The 16,901-nt window shown below is 41.2% G+C and overlaps 1 protein-coding gene across 1 annotated transcript in view; it reads right to left on the bottom strand.

Annotated features, from left to right (window-relative positions):
• Positions 1-1,631: 1,631 nt before the first annotated feature.
• LOC106600648 (zinc finger protein 239-like) overlaps positions 1,632-16,901 on the bottom strand; it is a 289,371-nt gene continuing 274,101 nt past the window's right edge. Inside the window, exons 2-3 of the mRNA XM_045698583.1 lie at positions 3,309-3,547; positions 1,632-2,690 (exon numbers count right to left, since the gene is read on the bottom strand). Of these exons, the coding sequence (XP_045554539.1) occupies positions 1,771-2,690; positions 3,309-3,411 (1,023 nt within the window). The 5' untranslated portion in view covers positions 3,412-3,547 and the 3' untranslated portion in view covers positions 1,632-1,770. The remainder of the gene's footprint in view (positions 2,691-3,308; positions 3,548-16,901) is intronic.

The raw sequence follows: 16,901 nt of genomic DNA, 5'->3' as shown, positions 1-16,901 counted from the left end.
CTACCATCCCTCCCCTGGTTGGAGTATACTACCCTACCGTCCCTCCCCTGGTTGGAGTATACTACCCTACCGTCCCTCCACTGGTTGGAGTATACTACCCTACCATCCCTCCCCTGGTTGGAGTACACCAACAGACAACAATACTTCTACTGCTACATACAGCTATGTTCGCTCACATCTACGGTACCTGTAAATATATATTATACATATATTGCCAATTTCCTCAAGTGTCTGGATCTCCACCCACAGCGGCCAACCCACCATTCATTTTGATCTGAACTCCAACGCTCCGATGTCCACAGATTAACTCACTTTTTCCAGTATAATGGCGTTGTGCCATCTCACTTGGCAATACATGTCTCCATTTGACTGTGATGTCATACGAGGGTCCTGAACCTCCCTATTTGTAACATTTCTACCATATCGCCCTAAAAATAAATACTTTACCCCAGAGTATAATGATATTACTCATTGACTGATCGTGGTTTTTCAGATCCCTTAACAATACAGTTTACAGGTCCATCTTAACCCTGATAATATGACGCCACAACCATTCCTGGACCTGACTCCAAAAGCGAGCCACCGATGGACAGTACCGGAAAATATGTCCTATTGATTCTGTTTCCTCGTGGCAGAGTCTGCACAGGGCTGACTGTCCTATTGATTCTGTTTCCTCGTGGCAGAGTCTGCACAGGGCTGACTGTCCTATTGATTCTGTTTCCTCGTGGCAAAGTCTGCACAGGGCTGACTGTCCTATTGATTCTGTTTCCTCGTGGCAGAGTCTGCACAGGGCTGACTGTTCTATTGATTCTGTTTCCTCGTGGCAGAGTCTGCACAGGGCTGACTGTCCTATTGATTCTGTTTCCTCGTGGCAGTCTGCACAGGGCTGACTGTTCTATTGATTCTGTTTCCTCGTGGCAGAGTCTGCACAGGGATGACTGTCCTATTGATTCTGTTTCCTCGTGGCAGAGTCTGCACAGGGATGACTGTTCTATGCCCCATATATTGAGCATTCTTTTTGTAACAAGTATTTTGTTTAATAGCTTATATCGAAGCGAATGGGACTGCAGTGTCAATAGTTATGTCAGCTCATAGACCCGATGCCAAAGTATTGGGACCTCAAAAACCTGTTTCCAAATTACTTGCATTTTATACCGTATTGCTGTCAAACACTTTGACTAAGTGAAACTGATACATTTTTCAATTTATACTAATAATTTTAAGCCATTTCTGATTTTTAAATGGGAGAAAACTAGACAAATTGTTTAATTTCTTTAGTAATTGCCTCTTCCAATTTTGTGGCAGAGCCACGATGAGTTGGTTATCTTGTATTGAGTATACACCTCCATACGCTGTTGTTAGTTGTGTGACATCATTTGACTGTTCTTGTTTACAAAGTCCTTCATAGATATTATACACATTTCTTACAAGAAAATCGTTTTTTTTTAATCTATCAGTACATTGGAGTTTAGCCATATTACTTGCTGTAATATTAGATCTGCCTTTTCTGGAGGATGACATTGTAGCCAACTCTATATGACTTCATTTAAAAAGGAGGATAGTTTAAAACAGGGGTCCATTGTCAATACACCCAAAATGTAAAGTTTTATTCTGAAAAAGGCTTCTCTCTTGTGTGTATCCATTGGTGTGATTTTAACTTGCCCTGTCAAGAGAAACTCTTTCCAGTCATAGTAGGAGTAAGGCTTCTCTCCTGTGTGTGTTATCTGATGAACTTTCAGCTCAGCTAATGTTTTGAAGCATTTCCTGCAGTCAGCACAGGAGTAAGGCTTCTCTCGTGTGTATCCGTTGGTGTGATTTTAAGCTGCCCCGTCGAGAGAAACTCTTTCCACAGTCAGAGCAAGTGTAAGGCTTCTCTCCTGTATGTATAGGTTGGTGTGATTTTAAGCTGCTCTGTAGAGAGAAATTCTTCCCACAGTCAGAGCAGAAGTAAGGCTTCTGTCCCGTATGTATTAGCTGGTGACAGTTTAAGGTATTCAATCGGGAAAAACTCCTTCCACAGTCAGAGCAGAAGTAAGGCTTCTCTCCTGTGTGTGTTCTCTGATGAACATTTATTGCAGATGATGTTGTGAAGCACTTCCCACAGTCAGAGCAGGAGTAAGGCTTCTCTCCTGTATGTATACGGTAGTGTGATTTTAAGCTGCTCTGTTGAGAGAAACTCTTTCCACAGTCAGAGCAGGAGTAAGGCTTCTCTCCTGTATGTACACGTTGGTGTGCATTTAAATGGACCAGTTGAGAAAATGTCTTCCCGCAGTCAGAGCATGAATATGGCTTCTCTCCTGTATGTATACGTTTGTGTGTTTTTAAGGTATCCAATCCGGAGAAACTGACCCCACAGTCAGAGCAGGAGTAAGGCTTCTCTCCTTTATGTATACGTTGGTGTGTTTTTAAATTGCTCTGTTGAGAGAAACTTTTTCCACATTCGGAGCAGGAATAAGGCGTCTCTCCTGTGTGTGTTCTCTGATGAACTGTCAGAGACCTTGATGTTTTGAAGCTGTTTCCACAGTCAGTACAGGAATACAGATTATCTCCTGTGTGTATTTTTAGGTGCATTTCTAGTTTTGATAGAATTGGGAAAATCTCCCCACAATGTGGGCAGTGGTGAGACCTCTTCGTTCTGTGATCTTCCTGCTGTTGCTCTCTGGATGTAGAGAATGTCTCAACATGTTCTCCTGTGTGAACAACATCAGAAGAATCAGTCAGTTTGTGTGATATACATGACTTCATATCAGTAGGCTGTTCAATACAAAAGGGAATACAACTAATTCTAAAAGTGGATAAGAGTTGAAGGCAAAAAGGGGCAAAAGGAGTGAAAATTAGGAGCCATATCATCCTCCACTCACTATCACAAGTTAGTAACCACCAGGGTTGGGGTCAATTCCATTTCTATTCGAGTTAATTCAGAAAGTAAACAAAATTCCAATTCCTAATGTTCCTCTTTTCAAAGGATTGACAATGACTGTCAATTCAGTGTTCAATTAACTGGAATTGCATTTTTTTTAATATTTTTTTTTTAAACGCTGACAATACTGGTGTCAAACCATGCAAGTGTCAGTAGCATGAAATAACATCTACCTTCTCATTGAAACTGTTCATCATGAAACAGTTCTACAGCAACTTTTCATGTACAGTGGGAAGTTGGAATGAAAAACAAACTTTGTTGTGCAGTCTGGAGTTTCTCAGGGATGTGTGATGTCACCTTTACAGAATTCAACCTGGCAGTAGACTGGGTCATAACTAATGGAGGTCTAACTTAAGATAATTTATAGATAGATAGAACCTGCTGTTACCATGATTAACAGATTTCCCAATATTCTCCTCCTCTTCTTCATCTTTAATGTTGACACTCAGCTCCAGTGTTTGACTGCAGTCTTCCAGCTTCACTGATGCCATCTCTGGATCCTGCAGTGCAAACTGGGCTCCACTGTCACAATCAGGACCCAGTGACTGTAGGTTTGGACTCAGTGTGGAAGGAGACAGGCAGGCTGGGTTTGTCCTGACTGTTGATGTTACCGGCCTCAGACTTAATCAGAGTCGGCCTGTAGTAATAAAGAGAAACAGACACAAAAGTTAGTCTTGAAAGTTCTGGCGCTTTCTTTATTCTCTAAAAATATTTTCCATTTTTTCTTGTTCAATTATCTAATTTCAACAGATCAGGTAGCTAAACATTGAAAACAAAACATACCTTAAATTACACAACGTAAGTGCACTTAACCTATAGTAGATTTCCTAAATTCATATAAATGACTCGAAAACCATTTAGTACAAGGTTGCAGTATGTTTTAGGCAGCACTATGTACTATTTTCCTGAATAACCTTGTCTTCACTGTATTATTTCACTCACAACCAATGGTGGTGGAAAAAAGTACTCAACTGTTATATTTCAGTATAAGTAAAAAGTAACTGCTATACATCTAATTCCTTATATTAAAGTTACAATATAACTTTTTGGGCAACCTGACCAAATGCACATAGAAATGTGAGTTATAGATCTGTCAGTCTCATTGAAAGCAAGTCTAAGAACCGGTAGATCTGTTCTGTGTGTGATATTTCTATGCTGCCCATTCCTAAGTTTAGTTGTCGTCTTTTACTTTTTGTTTTGTACACCTGAATAGAGGATAACTACCGCGCATTTGGAAAGAATTCAGACCCATTGACTTTTCCCACATTGTTACGTTACAGCCTTATTTGAAAATGGATTAAATAAAATGTTTTCCTCATCAATCTACACACAACACCAAATATTAAAAAGCGAAAACAGGTTTTAAAATGTTTGCAAATGTATTAAAAACAAACTAACATTTTACATAAGTATTCACTCTGACAGAGTTCCAGAGTTCCTCTGTGCAGATGGGAGAAACTCCCCAAATACAGGTGTGCCAAGCTTGTAGCGTCATACGAAAGAAGAATCATGGCTGTAATCGCTGCCAAAGATGCTTCAACAAAGTACTGAGGAAAGGTCTGAATACTTATGTAAATGTGGTATTTCAGTTTTTACCTTGTCGTTATGGAGTATTGTGTGTAGATTGATGAGGGGGAAAAAACTATTTAATCAATTTTAGAATAAGGCTGTAACGTAATAAAAAGTGGAAAAAGTAAAGGGGTCTGAACACTTTCCGAATGCACTGTACAATATTTGTGGTTATGGAAAAGTTATTTCACAGCAGTTTAGATGGTACAATGATTCTCCACACCGCTTGGTTTGTCACAAACTGAAATCCGTATTATTCAAATTCATGCAAACAGGAAATGGAAGCGGGATTTCTGCATAACACATCTTTAAGCAAACCAGACTGTTTATATTTATTTATGGACGGCCAGGGGCACACTCAGGCATCATTTACAAACGCAATATTTGCATTTAGTGAGTCTGACAGATCAGAGGCAGTAGGGATGACAACGGGTGAATTGGACCATATTGCTCTCCTGTCTGAGCATTCGAAATGTAACAGGTACTTTTGGGTGTCAGTGAAAATGTATGGGAGCAAAAAGTACATATATTCTTTAGGAATGTAGTGGAGTAAAAGTTGCCAGGAAATATCAATAGTAAACTAAACTCAGCAACAACAAAAAAGAAACGCCTCTTTTTCAAGACCCTGTCTTTCAAAGATAATTCGTAAAAATCAAAATAACTTCACAGATCTTCATTGTAAAGGGTTTAAACACTGTTGCCCATGCTTTATTAATGAACCATAAACAATTAATGAACATGCACCTGTGGAACAGTCGTTAAGACACTAACAGCTTACAGACGGTAGGCAATTAAGGTCACAGTTATGAAAACTTAGGACACTATAGAGGCCTTTCTACTGACTCTGAAAAACACCAAAAGAAAGATGAGCAGGATCCCTGCTCATCTGCGTGAACGTGCATTAGGCATGCTGCAAGGAGGCATGCTGCAAGGAGGCATGAGGATTGCAGATGTTGCCAGGGCAATAAATTGCAATGCCCGTACTGTGAGACGCCTAAGACAGCGCTACAGGGAGACAGGATGGACAGCTGATCGTCCTCGCAGTGGCAGACCACGTGTAACCACACCTGCACAGGATCGGTACATCCGAACATCACACCTGCAGGACAGGTACAGGATGGCAACAACAACTGCCCGAGTTACACCAGGAACACACAATCCCTCCATCAGTGCTCAGTCTGTCCGCAATAGGCTGAGAGAGGCTGGACTGAGGGCTTGTAGGCCTGTTGTAAACCAGGTCCTCATCAGTCTTCACCGGCAACAACGTCGCCTATGGGCACAAACCCACCGTCACTGGACCAGGCAGGACTGGCAAAAAGTGCTCTTCCCTGTTTTGTCTCACCAGGGGTGATGGTCGGATTCGCGTTTATCGTCGAAGGAATGAGCGTTACACCGAGGCCTGTACTCTGGAGCGGGATCGATTTGGAGGTGGAGGGTCCGTCATGGTCTGGGGCTGTGTGTCACCGCATCATCGGACTGAGCTTGTTGACATTGCAGCCAATCTCAACGCTGTGCATTACAGGAAAGACATCCTCCTCCCTCATGTGGTACCCTTCCTGCAGGCTCATCCTGACATGACCCTCCAGCATAACAATGTCACCAGCCATGCTGCTCGTTCTGTGCGTGATTTCCTGCAAGACAGGAATGTCAGTGTTCTGCCATGGCCAGCGAAGAGCCCGGATCTCAATCCCATTGAGCACATCTGGGACCTGTTGGATTGGAGGGTGAGGGCTAGGGCCATTCCCCCCAGAAATGTCCGGAAACTTGCAGGTGCCTTGGTGGAAGAGTGGGGTAACATCTCACAGCAAGAACTGGCAAATCTGGTGCAGTCCATGAGGAGGAGATGTGCTGTAGTACTTAATGCAGCTGGTGGCCACACCAGACTGTTACTTTTGACCCCCCTTTGTTCAGGTACACATTATTCCATTTCTGTTCATCACATGTCTGTGGAACTTGTTCAGTTTGTCTCATTTGTTGAATCTTGTCATGGTCATACAAATATTTACACATGTTAAGTTTGCTGAAAATAAACACAGTTGACAGTGAGAGGATGTTTCTTTTTTTGCTGAGTTTACTTAAAGGAGACGTTTCCTATTTTAGGGGATGATTGTAACACAGGATAGTTGTAACACTTAATATCCTCAAGCAGGAACAAGCTAAAATCATGTGACTCACTGTGCACATGCTCAGTTTGGCCCTCAGCCCTCATGTGAAGAAGCAAGACCCTGTGATAAACTCTGCAGATTTTATTGAAAAACAAAATCTGAGTTTGAAGTAAGAAAGACATTTTTGGGGCCAAATTTGTTTTTGTGATGGCATCACCTGCTTTGTAGTTAGATTCACCAAACTTATTTCAGGTTTATAACCAGTTTGTGTGGATATGGGGCGGCAAGTAGCCTAGCGGTTAGAGCGTTGGACTAGTAACCGAAAGGTTGCAAGATCTAATCCCAGAGCTGACAAGGTAAAAATCAGTCGTTCTGCCCCTGAACAAGGAGGTTAAACCACTGTTCCTAGGCTGTCATTGAAAATAAGAATTTGTTCTTAACTGACTTGCCTAGTTAAATAAAGGTTAACAAATGTACATTTGATGCAAGTTATCAATGCTAAAGTTTTAACATGTAGCTAAAATTGAAGCTAACTAATGGCTGCAAACATCAGGGTTGATTTAGGGAGACAAAACCAATACCAATTTGTAGCAGACAGACGTTCCTATTCACATTTTGAATGTACTAGCTGAAAATAATGAGACGTTGACAAAAAATGCAAAAGTGTTACAACCATCCCCTACAACAAATCACATTTTTATGTAAATAAAAAAATTATAGAAGGTTTCAGATAGTTTTTTTGTGATTTCACATATTTTTGAGAACCTTACCCCAACCAGCAAATCGCTGCCTCATCCTTGTTTAGCAGTATGGAGGGCCCCACAAAAAAACAAAGAAAGGCTCCAAAAACACGCAAATACGTCCTTTTAGAAACGGCAAAGCTCTCAGGATAGTGATATAGGTCTTTGATTGTTGTACACATGAAATTGGGTCGTTCTGAACATTATCCGCAACGTTTTATTCAATTTTGCTTTACGACTCGTCGGGGTTTGGGTGAAGAAATCCAATAATTCCTTCAGCTACTAAAATAAATATCTGCACTGACTGACCGCCATCTTGCGGGCACCCTCAGGTCTCTTCTCGTTGTCTGCTTGTCATCAAACAGGGGGACTACCGTAAACGACATAATAATGTGACAGACGCAAATAACGCAATGTTATTTGTCTCCTAACGTATTGCACAAGTTAGCTGCAGGTAGAAAGTAGTTTCAACGCTATTGAAAAAACATGCTGTGGCTTTTTCCAAGTATTCTGGTATATACGGAATTACGCTCAAGCCTAGTAACTACAAATACTAATTTCATAGAACTTCTTCACTGGCAGTTTGTCTACTTCACTTCTTTAGTCTACTCTCTGATCACTCCAGATAACCCAGTTGGTTATGGAAAATATAATTCATAGAAAATATAATTCACGCTTTCTGTAATTTCTGATTGGAGGGGGATGACCACGTGACTTTAGAATCTACAACTGTGTCACTTTGTAACAGTCAGACGTGGTTATTCCTGACGTTGATCAACTCACAATTCATGCCAACATTTATTTAAAGCATTATCTTTTTTATGGGGGAAAAAGATATACCGAGCTAATTTTGGTGTAACCATGTCGAATTTGACGTGTCGGAGAAGGGCGACTTCCTCACGAAAGCGTTGCAGGTATCGCTTCTCGGCCTTTTGGCTAAGATCAAGATAAAGTTCGAGGGCAGTACCCCGGGGATCCTCAAGATGGCGTCGTCGGCCACATCACAGTCAGCGGCCGCTGCACTGAAGAACACGCTGTGATTTCAATGGACTGGAGAAGACAATTTGATGGAAAGAGTTCGTTTTGGAAAGGAAGTTATTTTTGGACCTCTGTGTCGGACAGTAGAAGACGTGCACTGCCTGCAACAGAACACACCCGAGAAGTTTGATGATGTATCTTTATACACCATCACCCGGCTGGAGGAGGTGAGAGGGCTTTTCAGAGCGAACGCGACAGCACCCGCCCTCAGTGCTTTTCAAGTTGAGTCCCTATGCAGGCACAATATGAGGGTGCTACCTCATCCGGTACGTGACCATCTTGCCAGGAGTGAGAAATATTAAGGATGCCCTAGGCATCTGGACAGGGAAGAGACAGTTTCGTGTGCTGCTGAGGGAAGACGAGAGCGGCCATGATGGCTACCGACATCCTCCCGCCTCTTTTACTATCGGTGAAGACAGGGGCTACCTCATGTATGCTGGACAGCCTCGTTTCTGCAGGAAGTGCAGCACATACGGGCACCTCGCCGAGGCCTGCACCCAGACAAGGTGCAGAAACTGTGGGATTCTCGGTCACGTAATGAGGGATTGCGCCGCGCCCAAACGCTGCAGTCTGTGCAACTCAGAGGACCACCTGTTCCGTCACTGGCCGAAGGCAGAGCGGGGAAGAAGAGGGAGAAGGCATGGAACTACGCGCCATTGAGGAGGTGGTGGACGAGCTCGTGACGGAGAGAGAACGGCGGGAGTCTGAGGAGAGCGGGAGAAAGGCGCCATCATCTCGCGAGGAGAGCGGAGAGGCGGACGGGAGTTGGAACAAGCGGTGGAGGAGGCTCAGGGAGAGACCACCGATAGCTGGACAACAGTGGGAGAGAGGAGGAAGTGCTCGGTCAAAAGGAAGCAGATGAGCCCCGTTTCCCCACTCATTCGAGTGGAGGCGACGGAAAAGTCCGCCATGGGGGGAAATCGCTTCAGTTGTTTTTCGAGCGGGAAGTCTGAGGAGAGAGGCGAGGGAGACCCGGGCAGCGCAGAGGAGACTCTGCTTCCCCCGTCAGGCAGCTGCATCAGCAGCAGCGGTCTGGCACCCAGCGGTGTCCCAGCACCCACACAGACGGAGGGGGAGCAGTCTGAGGAGGACAGGGGTTTTCCGACCCCTGTCTTTGTGGACAGTCCTCCTGCCGGGGACCACCGGTTCCCAGACAGGCCTCCTAACGAGGAATTGTACTTGAAGTGAGTTTTCAATATAATGTCATATTTAGATAGTTGTACGTTTCCCTCCTTATCCCATGTCGTCTATTTTTAACCTAGCTAGCATTAATGTTAGAGGGCTTAGGAACCCAGTTAAAAGGGCGACTGTTTTTTCCCATTTGTCCTCCATTTGCTTCTCTGTGTGTTTTCTACAAGAAGTACATTTAAAAGATCAAAACGATGTGGAGAGGTTTACGAGGGAATGGGTTCAGGGAGAGTCGAGGTGGAGTGTCGGCGGGGTGCACTCTACAGGGGTCGGGGTGCTATGTGGGAACAGGGAGTTAAAAATACTAGGAAGTTTTTCGGCAGTACACGGGAGGGTTTCAGTTGTAGATATAGATTGGAGGGGTAAAAGTTTTCGATTTATTAATGTATATGCACCACCGACACCCAAGGAAAGGAAGGAAATGCTAAACGAACTAGACGCTATTTTTATGACAAACAGACAGGTGTTCATGGGGGGAGATTTTAATGTGTCATATGACGAAGGTAATCTGGGAGGGCATCTCGTCAAAAGTCTAATAGAGAAATATAATTTGGTGGATATTTATAGAGTGGCGCATGCGGATGATCCCGGTTTCACCTGGGGAAACAGCAGGGGCGCGAGGAGCCGCATAGATTATGTGTTTGTTCCGCGCGGACTCGGTGTGTCCTCTGCGCGCGTCTCTCCGGTATTTTATTCAGACCACAGTTGTTTGACTGTGACTGTAGATTTAAAAACAATTGAATTTGGAAAAGGGTATTGGAAAATTAATAATGACATTTTACATGACAAAACTTTTGACACAAGATTTAGTTTTTTTTTTCAAGGGCTGTGTAACGATGAAATCCTTTTATTCCACTGTCATAGAGTGGTGGGAGAGCACAAAATTAAGAATCTTGAATTTTATTCAGAATTTTTGCAAAGATAAAGTACGTAATAACCACAAAGAATTTTATAAGTTTCTGAAGGAAATAGAAAATCTGCTCATCCAAAGTAATTTGAATAATGGTGGTTTGGATAAAGACACATTGGGTATTTTGAAAAAAAAGCAGCATGCCTTTTTTGAAAAGAAAGCTAGAGATTTCATTTTTAAAAGTCAGCAAGATAAATGGGAAAATGATGAAGTGCTCTGCATATTTTTTTAAACAAATTAAATCACGGGGAAAGAGGAGGACTATTTCTGCTTTATTGGACCAAGATGGGGAGATGGTTGAGGATGGAGATGGCATGCTTGGTGTTGCTACACACCACTTTTCTCAGCTATTTCAAAAACAAACAATTAATTATGAGAAGGGGACTACTTTTTTTAAATGCTTAGATGTGCAGATACCTTTTGATATTAGAGACCAATTGGAAGGGGAATTGAAATTAGATGAAATGTATATGGCACTGAAGAGCATGAAAGATAACAAAGTACCAGGTGTGGATGGGCTCTCTAAAGAGTTTTACATCGTTTTTTGGGATTTAATTGGATGTCATCTGTTGGAAGTGTTTAGAGTTATATTTGGTTTGGAGCATATGGGAGGTTCGATGTGTGAGGGGGTAATCTCTCTACTTTACAAAAAGGGAGACCCCAAGACACTAGCAAATTGGAGACCTTTAACAATGCTGTGTGTTGACTATAAATTATTAAGCAAAGCAATAACTAATCGCCTATCTTCTGCCATGGCATATGTTGTTGGTTTAGACCAAACATGCGGGGTGGTGGGGAGAAAAATAACCTGGAACTTGCAATTGCACAGAGACGTTCAAGCATATTTAGAGGAAAGGCACCTGCAAGCTATTACTGTGAATTTGGACCAGGAAAAAGCTTTTGACATGGTAAACCATGAGTTTTTATTTAGAGTTCTGGAAAAATTTGGTTTTGGAAATAATTTTGTGAAATGGGTAAAAATTCTTTATAGTAATGTGGGTAGCAGGGTACATATTAATGGGAATATTGGAAATGTTATCAAGCAATTACGAGGTGTCAGACAGGGGGACCCTCTATCTGCTCTATTGTATGTTTTATATATTGAACCTTTCGCATGCGCAATTAGGACAAATTACAACATCAAAGGCATAAAATTACCTGGAGGGGATATTCTAAAAATATCGCAATATGCGGATGACACAATTTTATATTTACAAGACGACCTGAGCTTGAAAGAGGCTATCAAAGTCATTGATGATTTCTCTGTTGCCTCTGGGTCGAAGATAAACAAGAATAAAACAGAGATAAAATATATGGGACAGTGGAAATGGAGAACTGATCGGTTATGTGGTTTGACTGTGTGCACAGGACCAATGGTAGTGCTCGGGATATCTTTCGGAAATGAAATTAAAGATGACATGTTTAATTGGAAAGAAACTATTATCGATTAATAAAAGATTGGGGCTGTGGAAAGTGAGGCGACTATCATTTAGTGGAAAGGTGTTAGTGCTGAAGGCGGACGTTCTGCCTTCATTACTTCACCTTGCCTATGTGTTTCCCATACCGGTGTCTCTAAGAAAAACTTTCATACGGGTACTGTTTAGTTTCTTTTGGGGGGGATATGAGTACATCCGTAGAGATCGGATGTACCAGCCTGTAGAGGCTGGTGGAAGGGATTTCCCTCTCAAGCTAGATGCTTTATTCTACTCAAACATTTGTTGTATTTTGTTGTCTTGTGTACACAAATGTCAAATTTTAATCACATTCTGGCTGTCTGTACCCTTAAGGTTCATGGTGGAGTGGGATAATAGTAAGCCAAAAGATGAAATTATCCCATTACATTTTAAGAAAATTGTGGAATGGGCAAGGAAAACCCCCGTCTGCAAGGTAAAAGAAAATGTAGTCAACCACAGATTGCTATACGCGAAATTGTTAGAGAATTGTCGTCCTAGAGACCGATTACCAATATCGCCTTCCACCTGGCTACGAGCACAGTTAAAAGGTTTAGATAACAGACTGAAAGATTTTAATTGGCTGGTTTTACACAGACGTCTTCCGGTCCGTTCAACATTACACAATCATAATTTGACCCTAAATACATTTTGTCCCAGGGACAATTGTTTCGCAATTGAAACAATTCCCCATGTGTTATGGGAATGTTCTTTTGCCCAATTAGTTTGGAAAAAGATAAAACAATTTTTTGAGATTTTAAAAAACATTGATTATGAAGGGGTAGCCAAATTTGAACAAAAAAATGTGGAAAGGGTGCATTTATTAGAATTAGTGACTCTGGTGTCCCTTATCAAGACAAAACTTTGGGAGGACAGGTGTGGTGCACTCAATGACACCCTCAAGTGGTCACCGACGGGATTGGTTCAATTTATTAAACAAGACATTTGGAAAATAATACAATTTGAAATAGATAAGTGGGGAATAATACCAGTCAAACAGAGATGGAAAGGGATATACCCTTCATTGTAAACAGTTTCTATAGTATATATATCATTGTATTTTGTAAGTAAGTTTCGTTTTACTTTGTTAGGAACATGATCTATATTGTATTTTCACATTGAGCAAGTTCATCTTAGTGTCAGTGATGGCTAGATAATGCTGGTCAAGTCGGTCACCGTTATATTGACTGATAGCTGATGTGAATGGTGCGTTAATCTTAAAAAAAACTTTTCGTCACGTGCACGGGATACAGGGTGTAAACGGTACAGTGAAATGCTTACTTGCAAGCTCTCCTCAACAGTGCAATACACATGATAAAAAAATATACACAAATAGCTAAGTAATAAAGTCGTTTTTTTTTTTTAAATTGGGGATATGTATACACAAGAAGACTATACAGTATAAACTATGAAATGTGCTAAAGTCATGTACTGGTAACATGGACTGCCTCACATACCGGTAACGTTATCTGATGTATTTGTCTGAAGTCATTATTTTACAGGCCTGCTATTTTCACAAGACTCAAATATATGTTGTCAAATGTATACAAGGTTTGTAACTCATCTATCTGCCTGTGTTAAAGTAACTGTCTGTTTATCCCATTGATTCTATTTCTATGATTTCACACCACACTTTTTCAAGTGACATAAACTTGATAAAGTGTAGCAAGAGTTATTCCTTCGCTTACGGCATTATTACATATCATATAAACACAATACAGTCTCGGAAGCTAAGTAGGGTCGGGCCTGGTTAGTACTTGCATGGTACGCTGCCTGGGAATACCTACAATCAAAATTGCAAATCCGTTCATCAAAAGAACACGACTGCCTGCAAAATGATTGACACAACTATACTTATTTCTGTAGTGCAAGCAGACAGAACAGAAAGTTAGTCTGTCTTTTAAAAATCCCAGTAGATCCATAAATGTTCTTTGCAGTCACTAAATCATGACGATCAAAACTGGAAGTACAACGATACAAACGTGCACAATTATGGGCAGTTACTCTCCTTTTATGCATATTTCACCAAACAATTTCATGCACATCATATTTAATTACTGATAATTGGAGAAAAAAAATCATATTTGCACATTGTGTGCACGATTTATTCATCGTATCATCACAATCCAATTCCATGAATTCAATAGGCTGGTTTGCTCATAGTTTTGTAGACTTTCCATTGGCGGACAGAAACACAATCCACAATAGAAATAAGTTAAGTAGAATACAACTGATATGAATGTATAGGCCTCAGTCCACACCAAAGCTAAGCTCAATAATAGAAGGACACATGTTGGAGATGATGACATACGAGTCAGCCAAAGTTACTTAGAAGTAACTCAACTTCATTCTCTGCATCTCTGAATATCTGCAATATTGTACAAATGAGACAGTCCCCATTAAGTAAGATCTTGAAACAGGTCAACATTAACAAGTCTGCAGGGCCAGACTAATTACCTGGACGTGCACTCAGAGCATGTGCTGACCAACTGGCAAGTGTCTTCACTGACATTTTCAACCTGTCCCTGACTGAGTCTGTAATACCTACATGTTTCAAGCAGACCACCATAGTCCCTGTGCCCAAGAACACCAAGGTAACCTGCCTAAATGACAACTGACCCGTAGCACTCACATCTGTAGCCATGAAGTGCTTTGAAAGGCTGGTCATGGCTCACATCAACACCATCAACCCCAGTCCATGCTCTGATGAATTGAGGCTGTTCTGAGGGCAAAAGTGTGTGTGTGTGTGTATTAGGAAATATTAGGAAGGTGTCTTTAATGTTTTGTACACTCAGTACACTCATACACTGAAAAAATATAATAATGCAACATTTAAAGTGTTGGTCCCATGTTTCATGAGCTGGGTTAAAATATCCTGTACCTAGAATACAAGGGTTGGATTTGCACTAACCATTAAATTGTCAGATAAATCATGTGTCAAATCTGGTTTATGGTTAACCTCATATACATTATCTATTTAAAATGTAGAACATACAGCTAGCTCAACAATAAGCAAATGATGTGAGTTTAGCTATTCTGATATATAATGACAAGGAACATATTGATTGCACATGTCCATTAGGCCAGTAATGCCATCATACTGTAGACATATGGCTGCATTGGTAATGCATGCCATAAGAAGCTAAATGGATGATATCCTGAGACAGCATGACAATCAAATAAAACCGCTCAGAAAGATTACAACTGGACTAAAAGGTCATGTTCATTTGAGACAGCAACACAGAGACACAGACAAATTAGAGACAGATCCCTTCACACCTTTTTATTGTAGAATTCTGATCTGTAATTAATGAACAGTTAATCTTAATCTAGTTCATCTTGGATAATGTTTTCACGTTACAATTAAAACAAGTTTAAACGATTAATAAAAATGGAATGAATCAACATATAATTTCAATGTACAAATAAGTAAACTTGTTTGTAAATGTCAGACATCACCACAGGATATCTAAACATCATTGCCAATCAGGTGCATCCCTTCATGGCAGCAGTTTATCCATCTGCAAAATTGATTTTTTTCAGCAGGATAATGCCCCATGCCACAAGGCTGGGATTGTCCAGGAATGGTTCCATGAACATGACAGTGAATTCAGTCAACTACCAGCCAAATTGACAGAAGTGTGGGAAGCATTGGAGTCAATAAGGGCCAGCATCCCTGTAGAACACTGTGGACACCTTGTAGAGTACATGCCCTGATGAACTGAGGCTGTTCTGAGGGAAAAGGGGTGCAACTCAGTATTAAGGTGTTTCTAATGTTTTGTAGACTCAGTGTCTATTGAGACACATTACAGACAGTAGCCTACAAGTAGCAAAACAGAACTCACTTGATTGACAATTAAATGTATTTCAACATTGAAATAGGCCTATAGGCTACTGTTTATACACTACATTGACAAAAGTATGTGGACACCCCTTCAAATGAGTGGATATGACTATTTTAGCCACAACCATTCCTGACTGGTGTATAAAATCGAGGTACACAACCATGCAATCTCCATAGACAAACATAGGCAGTAGAATGGCCTTATTGAAGAGCTCAGAGACATTCAACGTGGCACCGTCATAGGATGCCACCCTTCCAGAAAGATAATTCCAATAGACACCCCATAGAGAAGGCAATTTTCAAAATTCCAAAAAAGACAGTTTCGTTATCACCTTTGTGTCAAGCATATCAATGGAATTTGTCTTCAAGGCCAATTTTCTTTTCTTCCCCTCCACCCCCCACAAATCACAGCTAAAGTTATTGTTTTATATACATGCTATTACATGGAAGAGCTTGTGCTGCACGCAGAAGGAAAAACAATGGAAATCACTCATGCGCTCTCGTCCAGGACCTGCTCATTCAATGTGATGGATTCCTGACATTGGAAGATGAGACAGACTGACTGAAGTGAATGGATAGTCCAGGATCTGCTGTTTGTATGTGGCTGCTTTGAAAGTGAACTGTGTTTGTGTGTGATCAGGGGTGTATTCATTCCGCCGATTCTGTTGAAAAACGTTCCTTAAATCGAAGCAAACGAAACGAAGATAAACATACCGGAATTTGTCCAATAGAAACTCTTGTTTGCAACTGTTGGACTAATGATTACACCCTAGATCAGATAGATACAGGCAAGAGTGTGCAAGGTGGTATTGAATGTGTCAATGTCACCTTGATTACTCAAGTTTCTCTCGACCTGTGCACCTACGTTGTAAACTTTCATTCATAGGCTAGGTTGTAGCAACCTCATGATGGGTATTGGGAAAATTAGAGTATCATGTAGTAGCCTAAACCTGTCGATGTTACATTGAGCTGGGTGAATGGCATATGAATGATAGTCATCCAATATGCTGTTATAGAAATAAGGCCATGCTCATAAAAAAAAAAAGACCTGTCCTCCCTTGTCTTAAAGGCACAGACCGCCACTGGCATTTACTAATGGGCTTCTGAAACCGGAACTAGCAAGATGTCAGCCACCT

Source organism: Salmo salar, chromosome ssa17 (assembly GCF_905237065.1).
Source record: "Salmo salar chromosome ssa17, Ssal_v3.1, whole genome shotgun sequence".
Lineage (NCBI taxonomy): Eukaryota > Metazoa > Chordata > Actinopteri > Salmoniformes > Salmonidae > Salmo > Salmo salar.
This window is presented reverse-complemented; position numbering and strand designations above follow the sequence as displayed.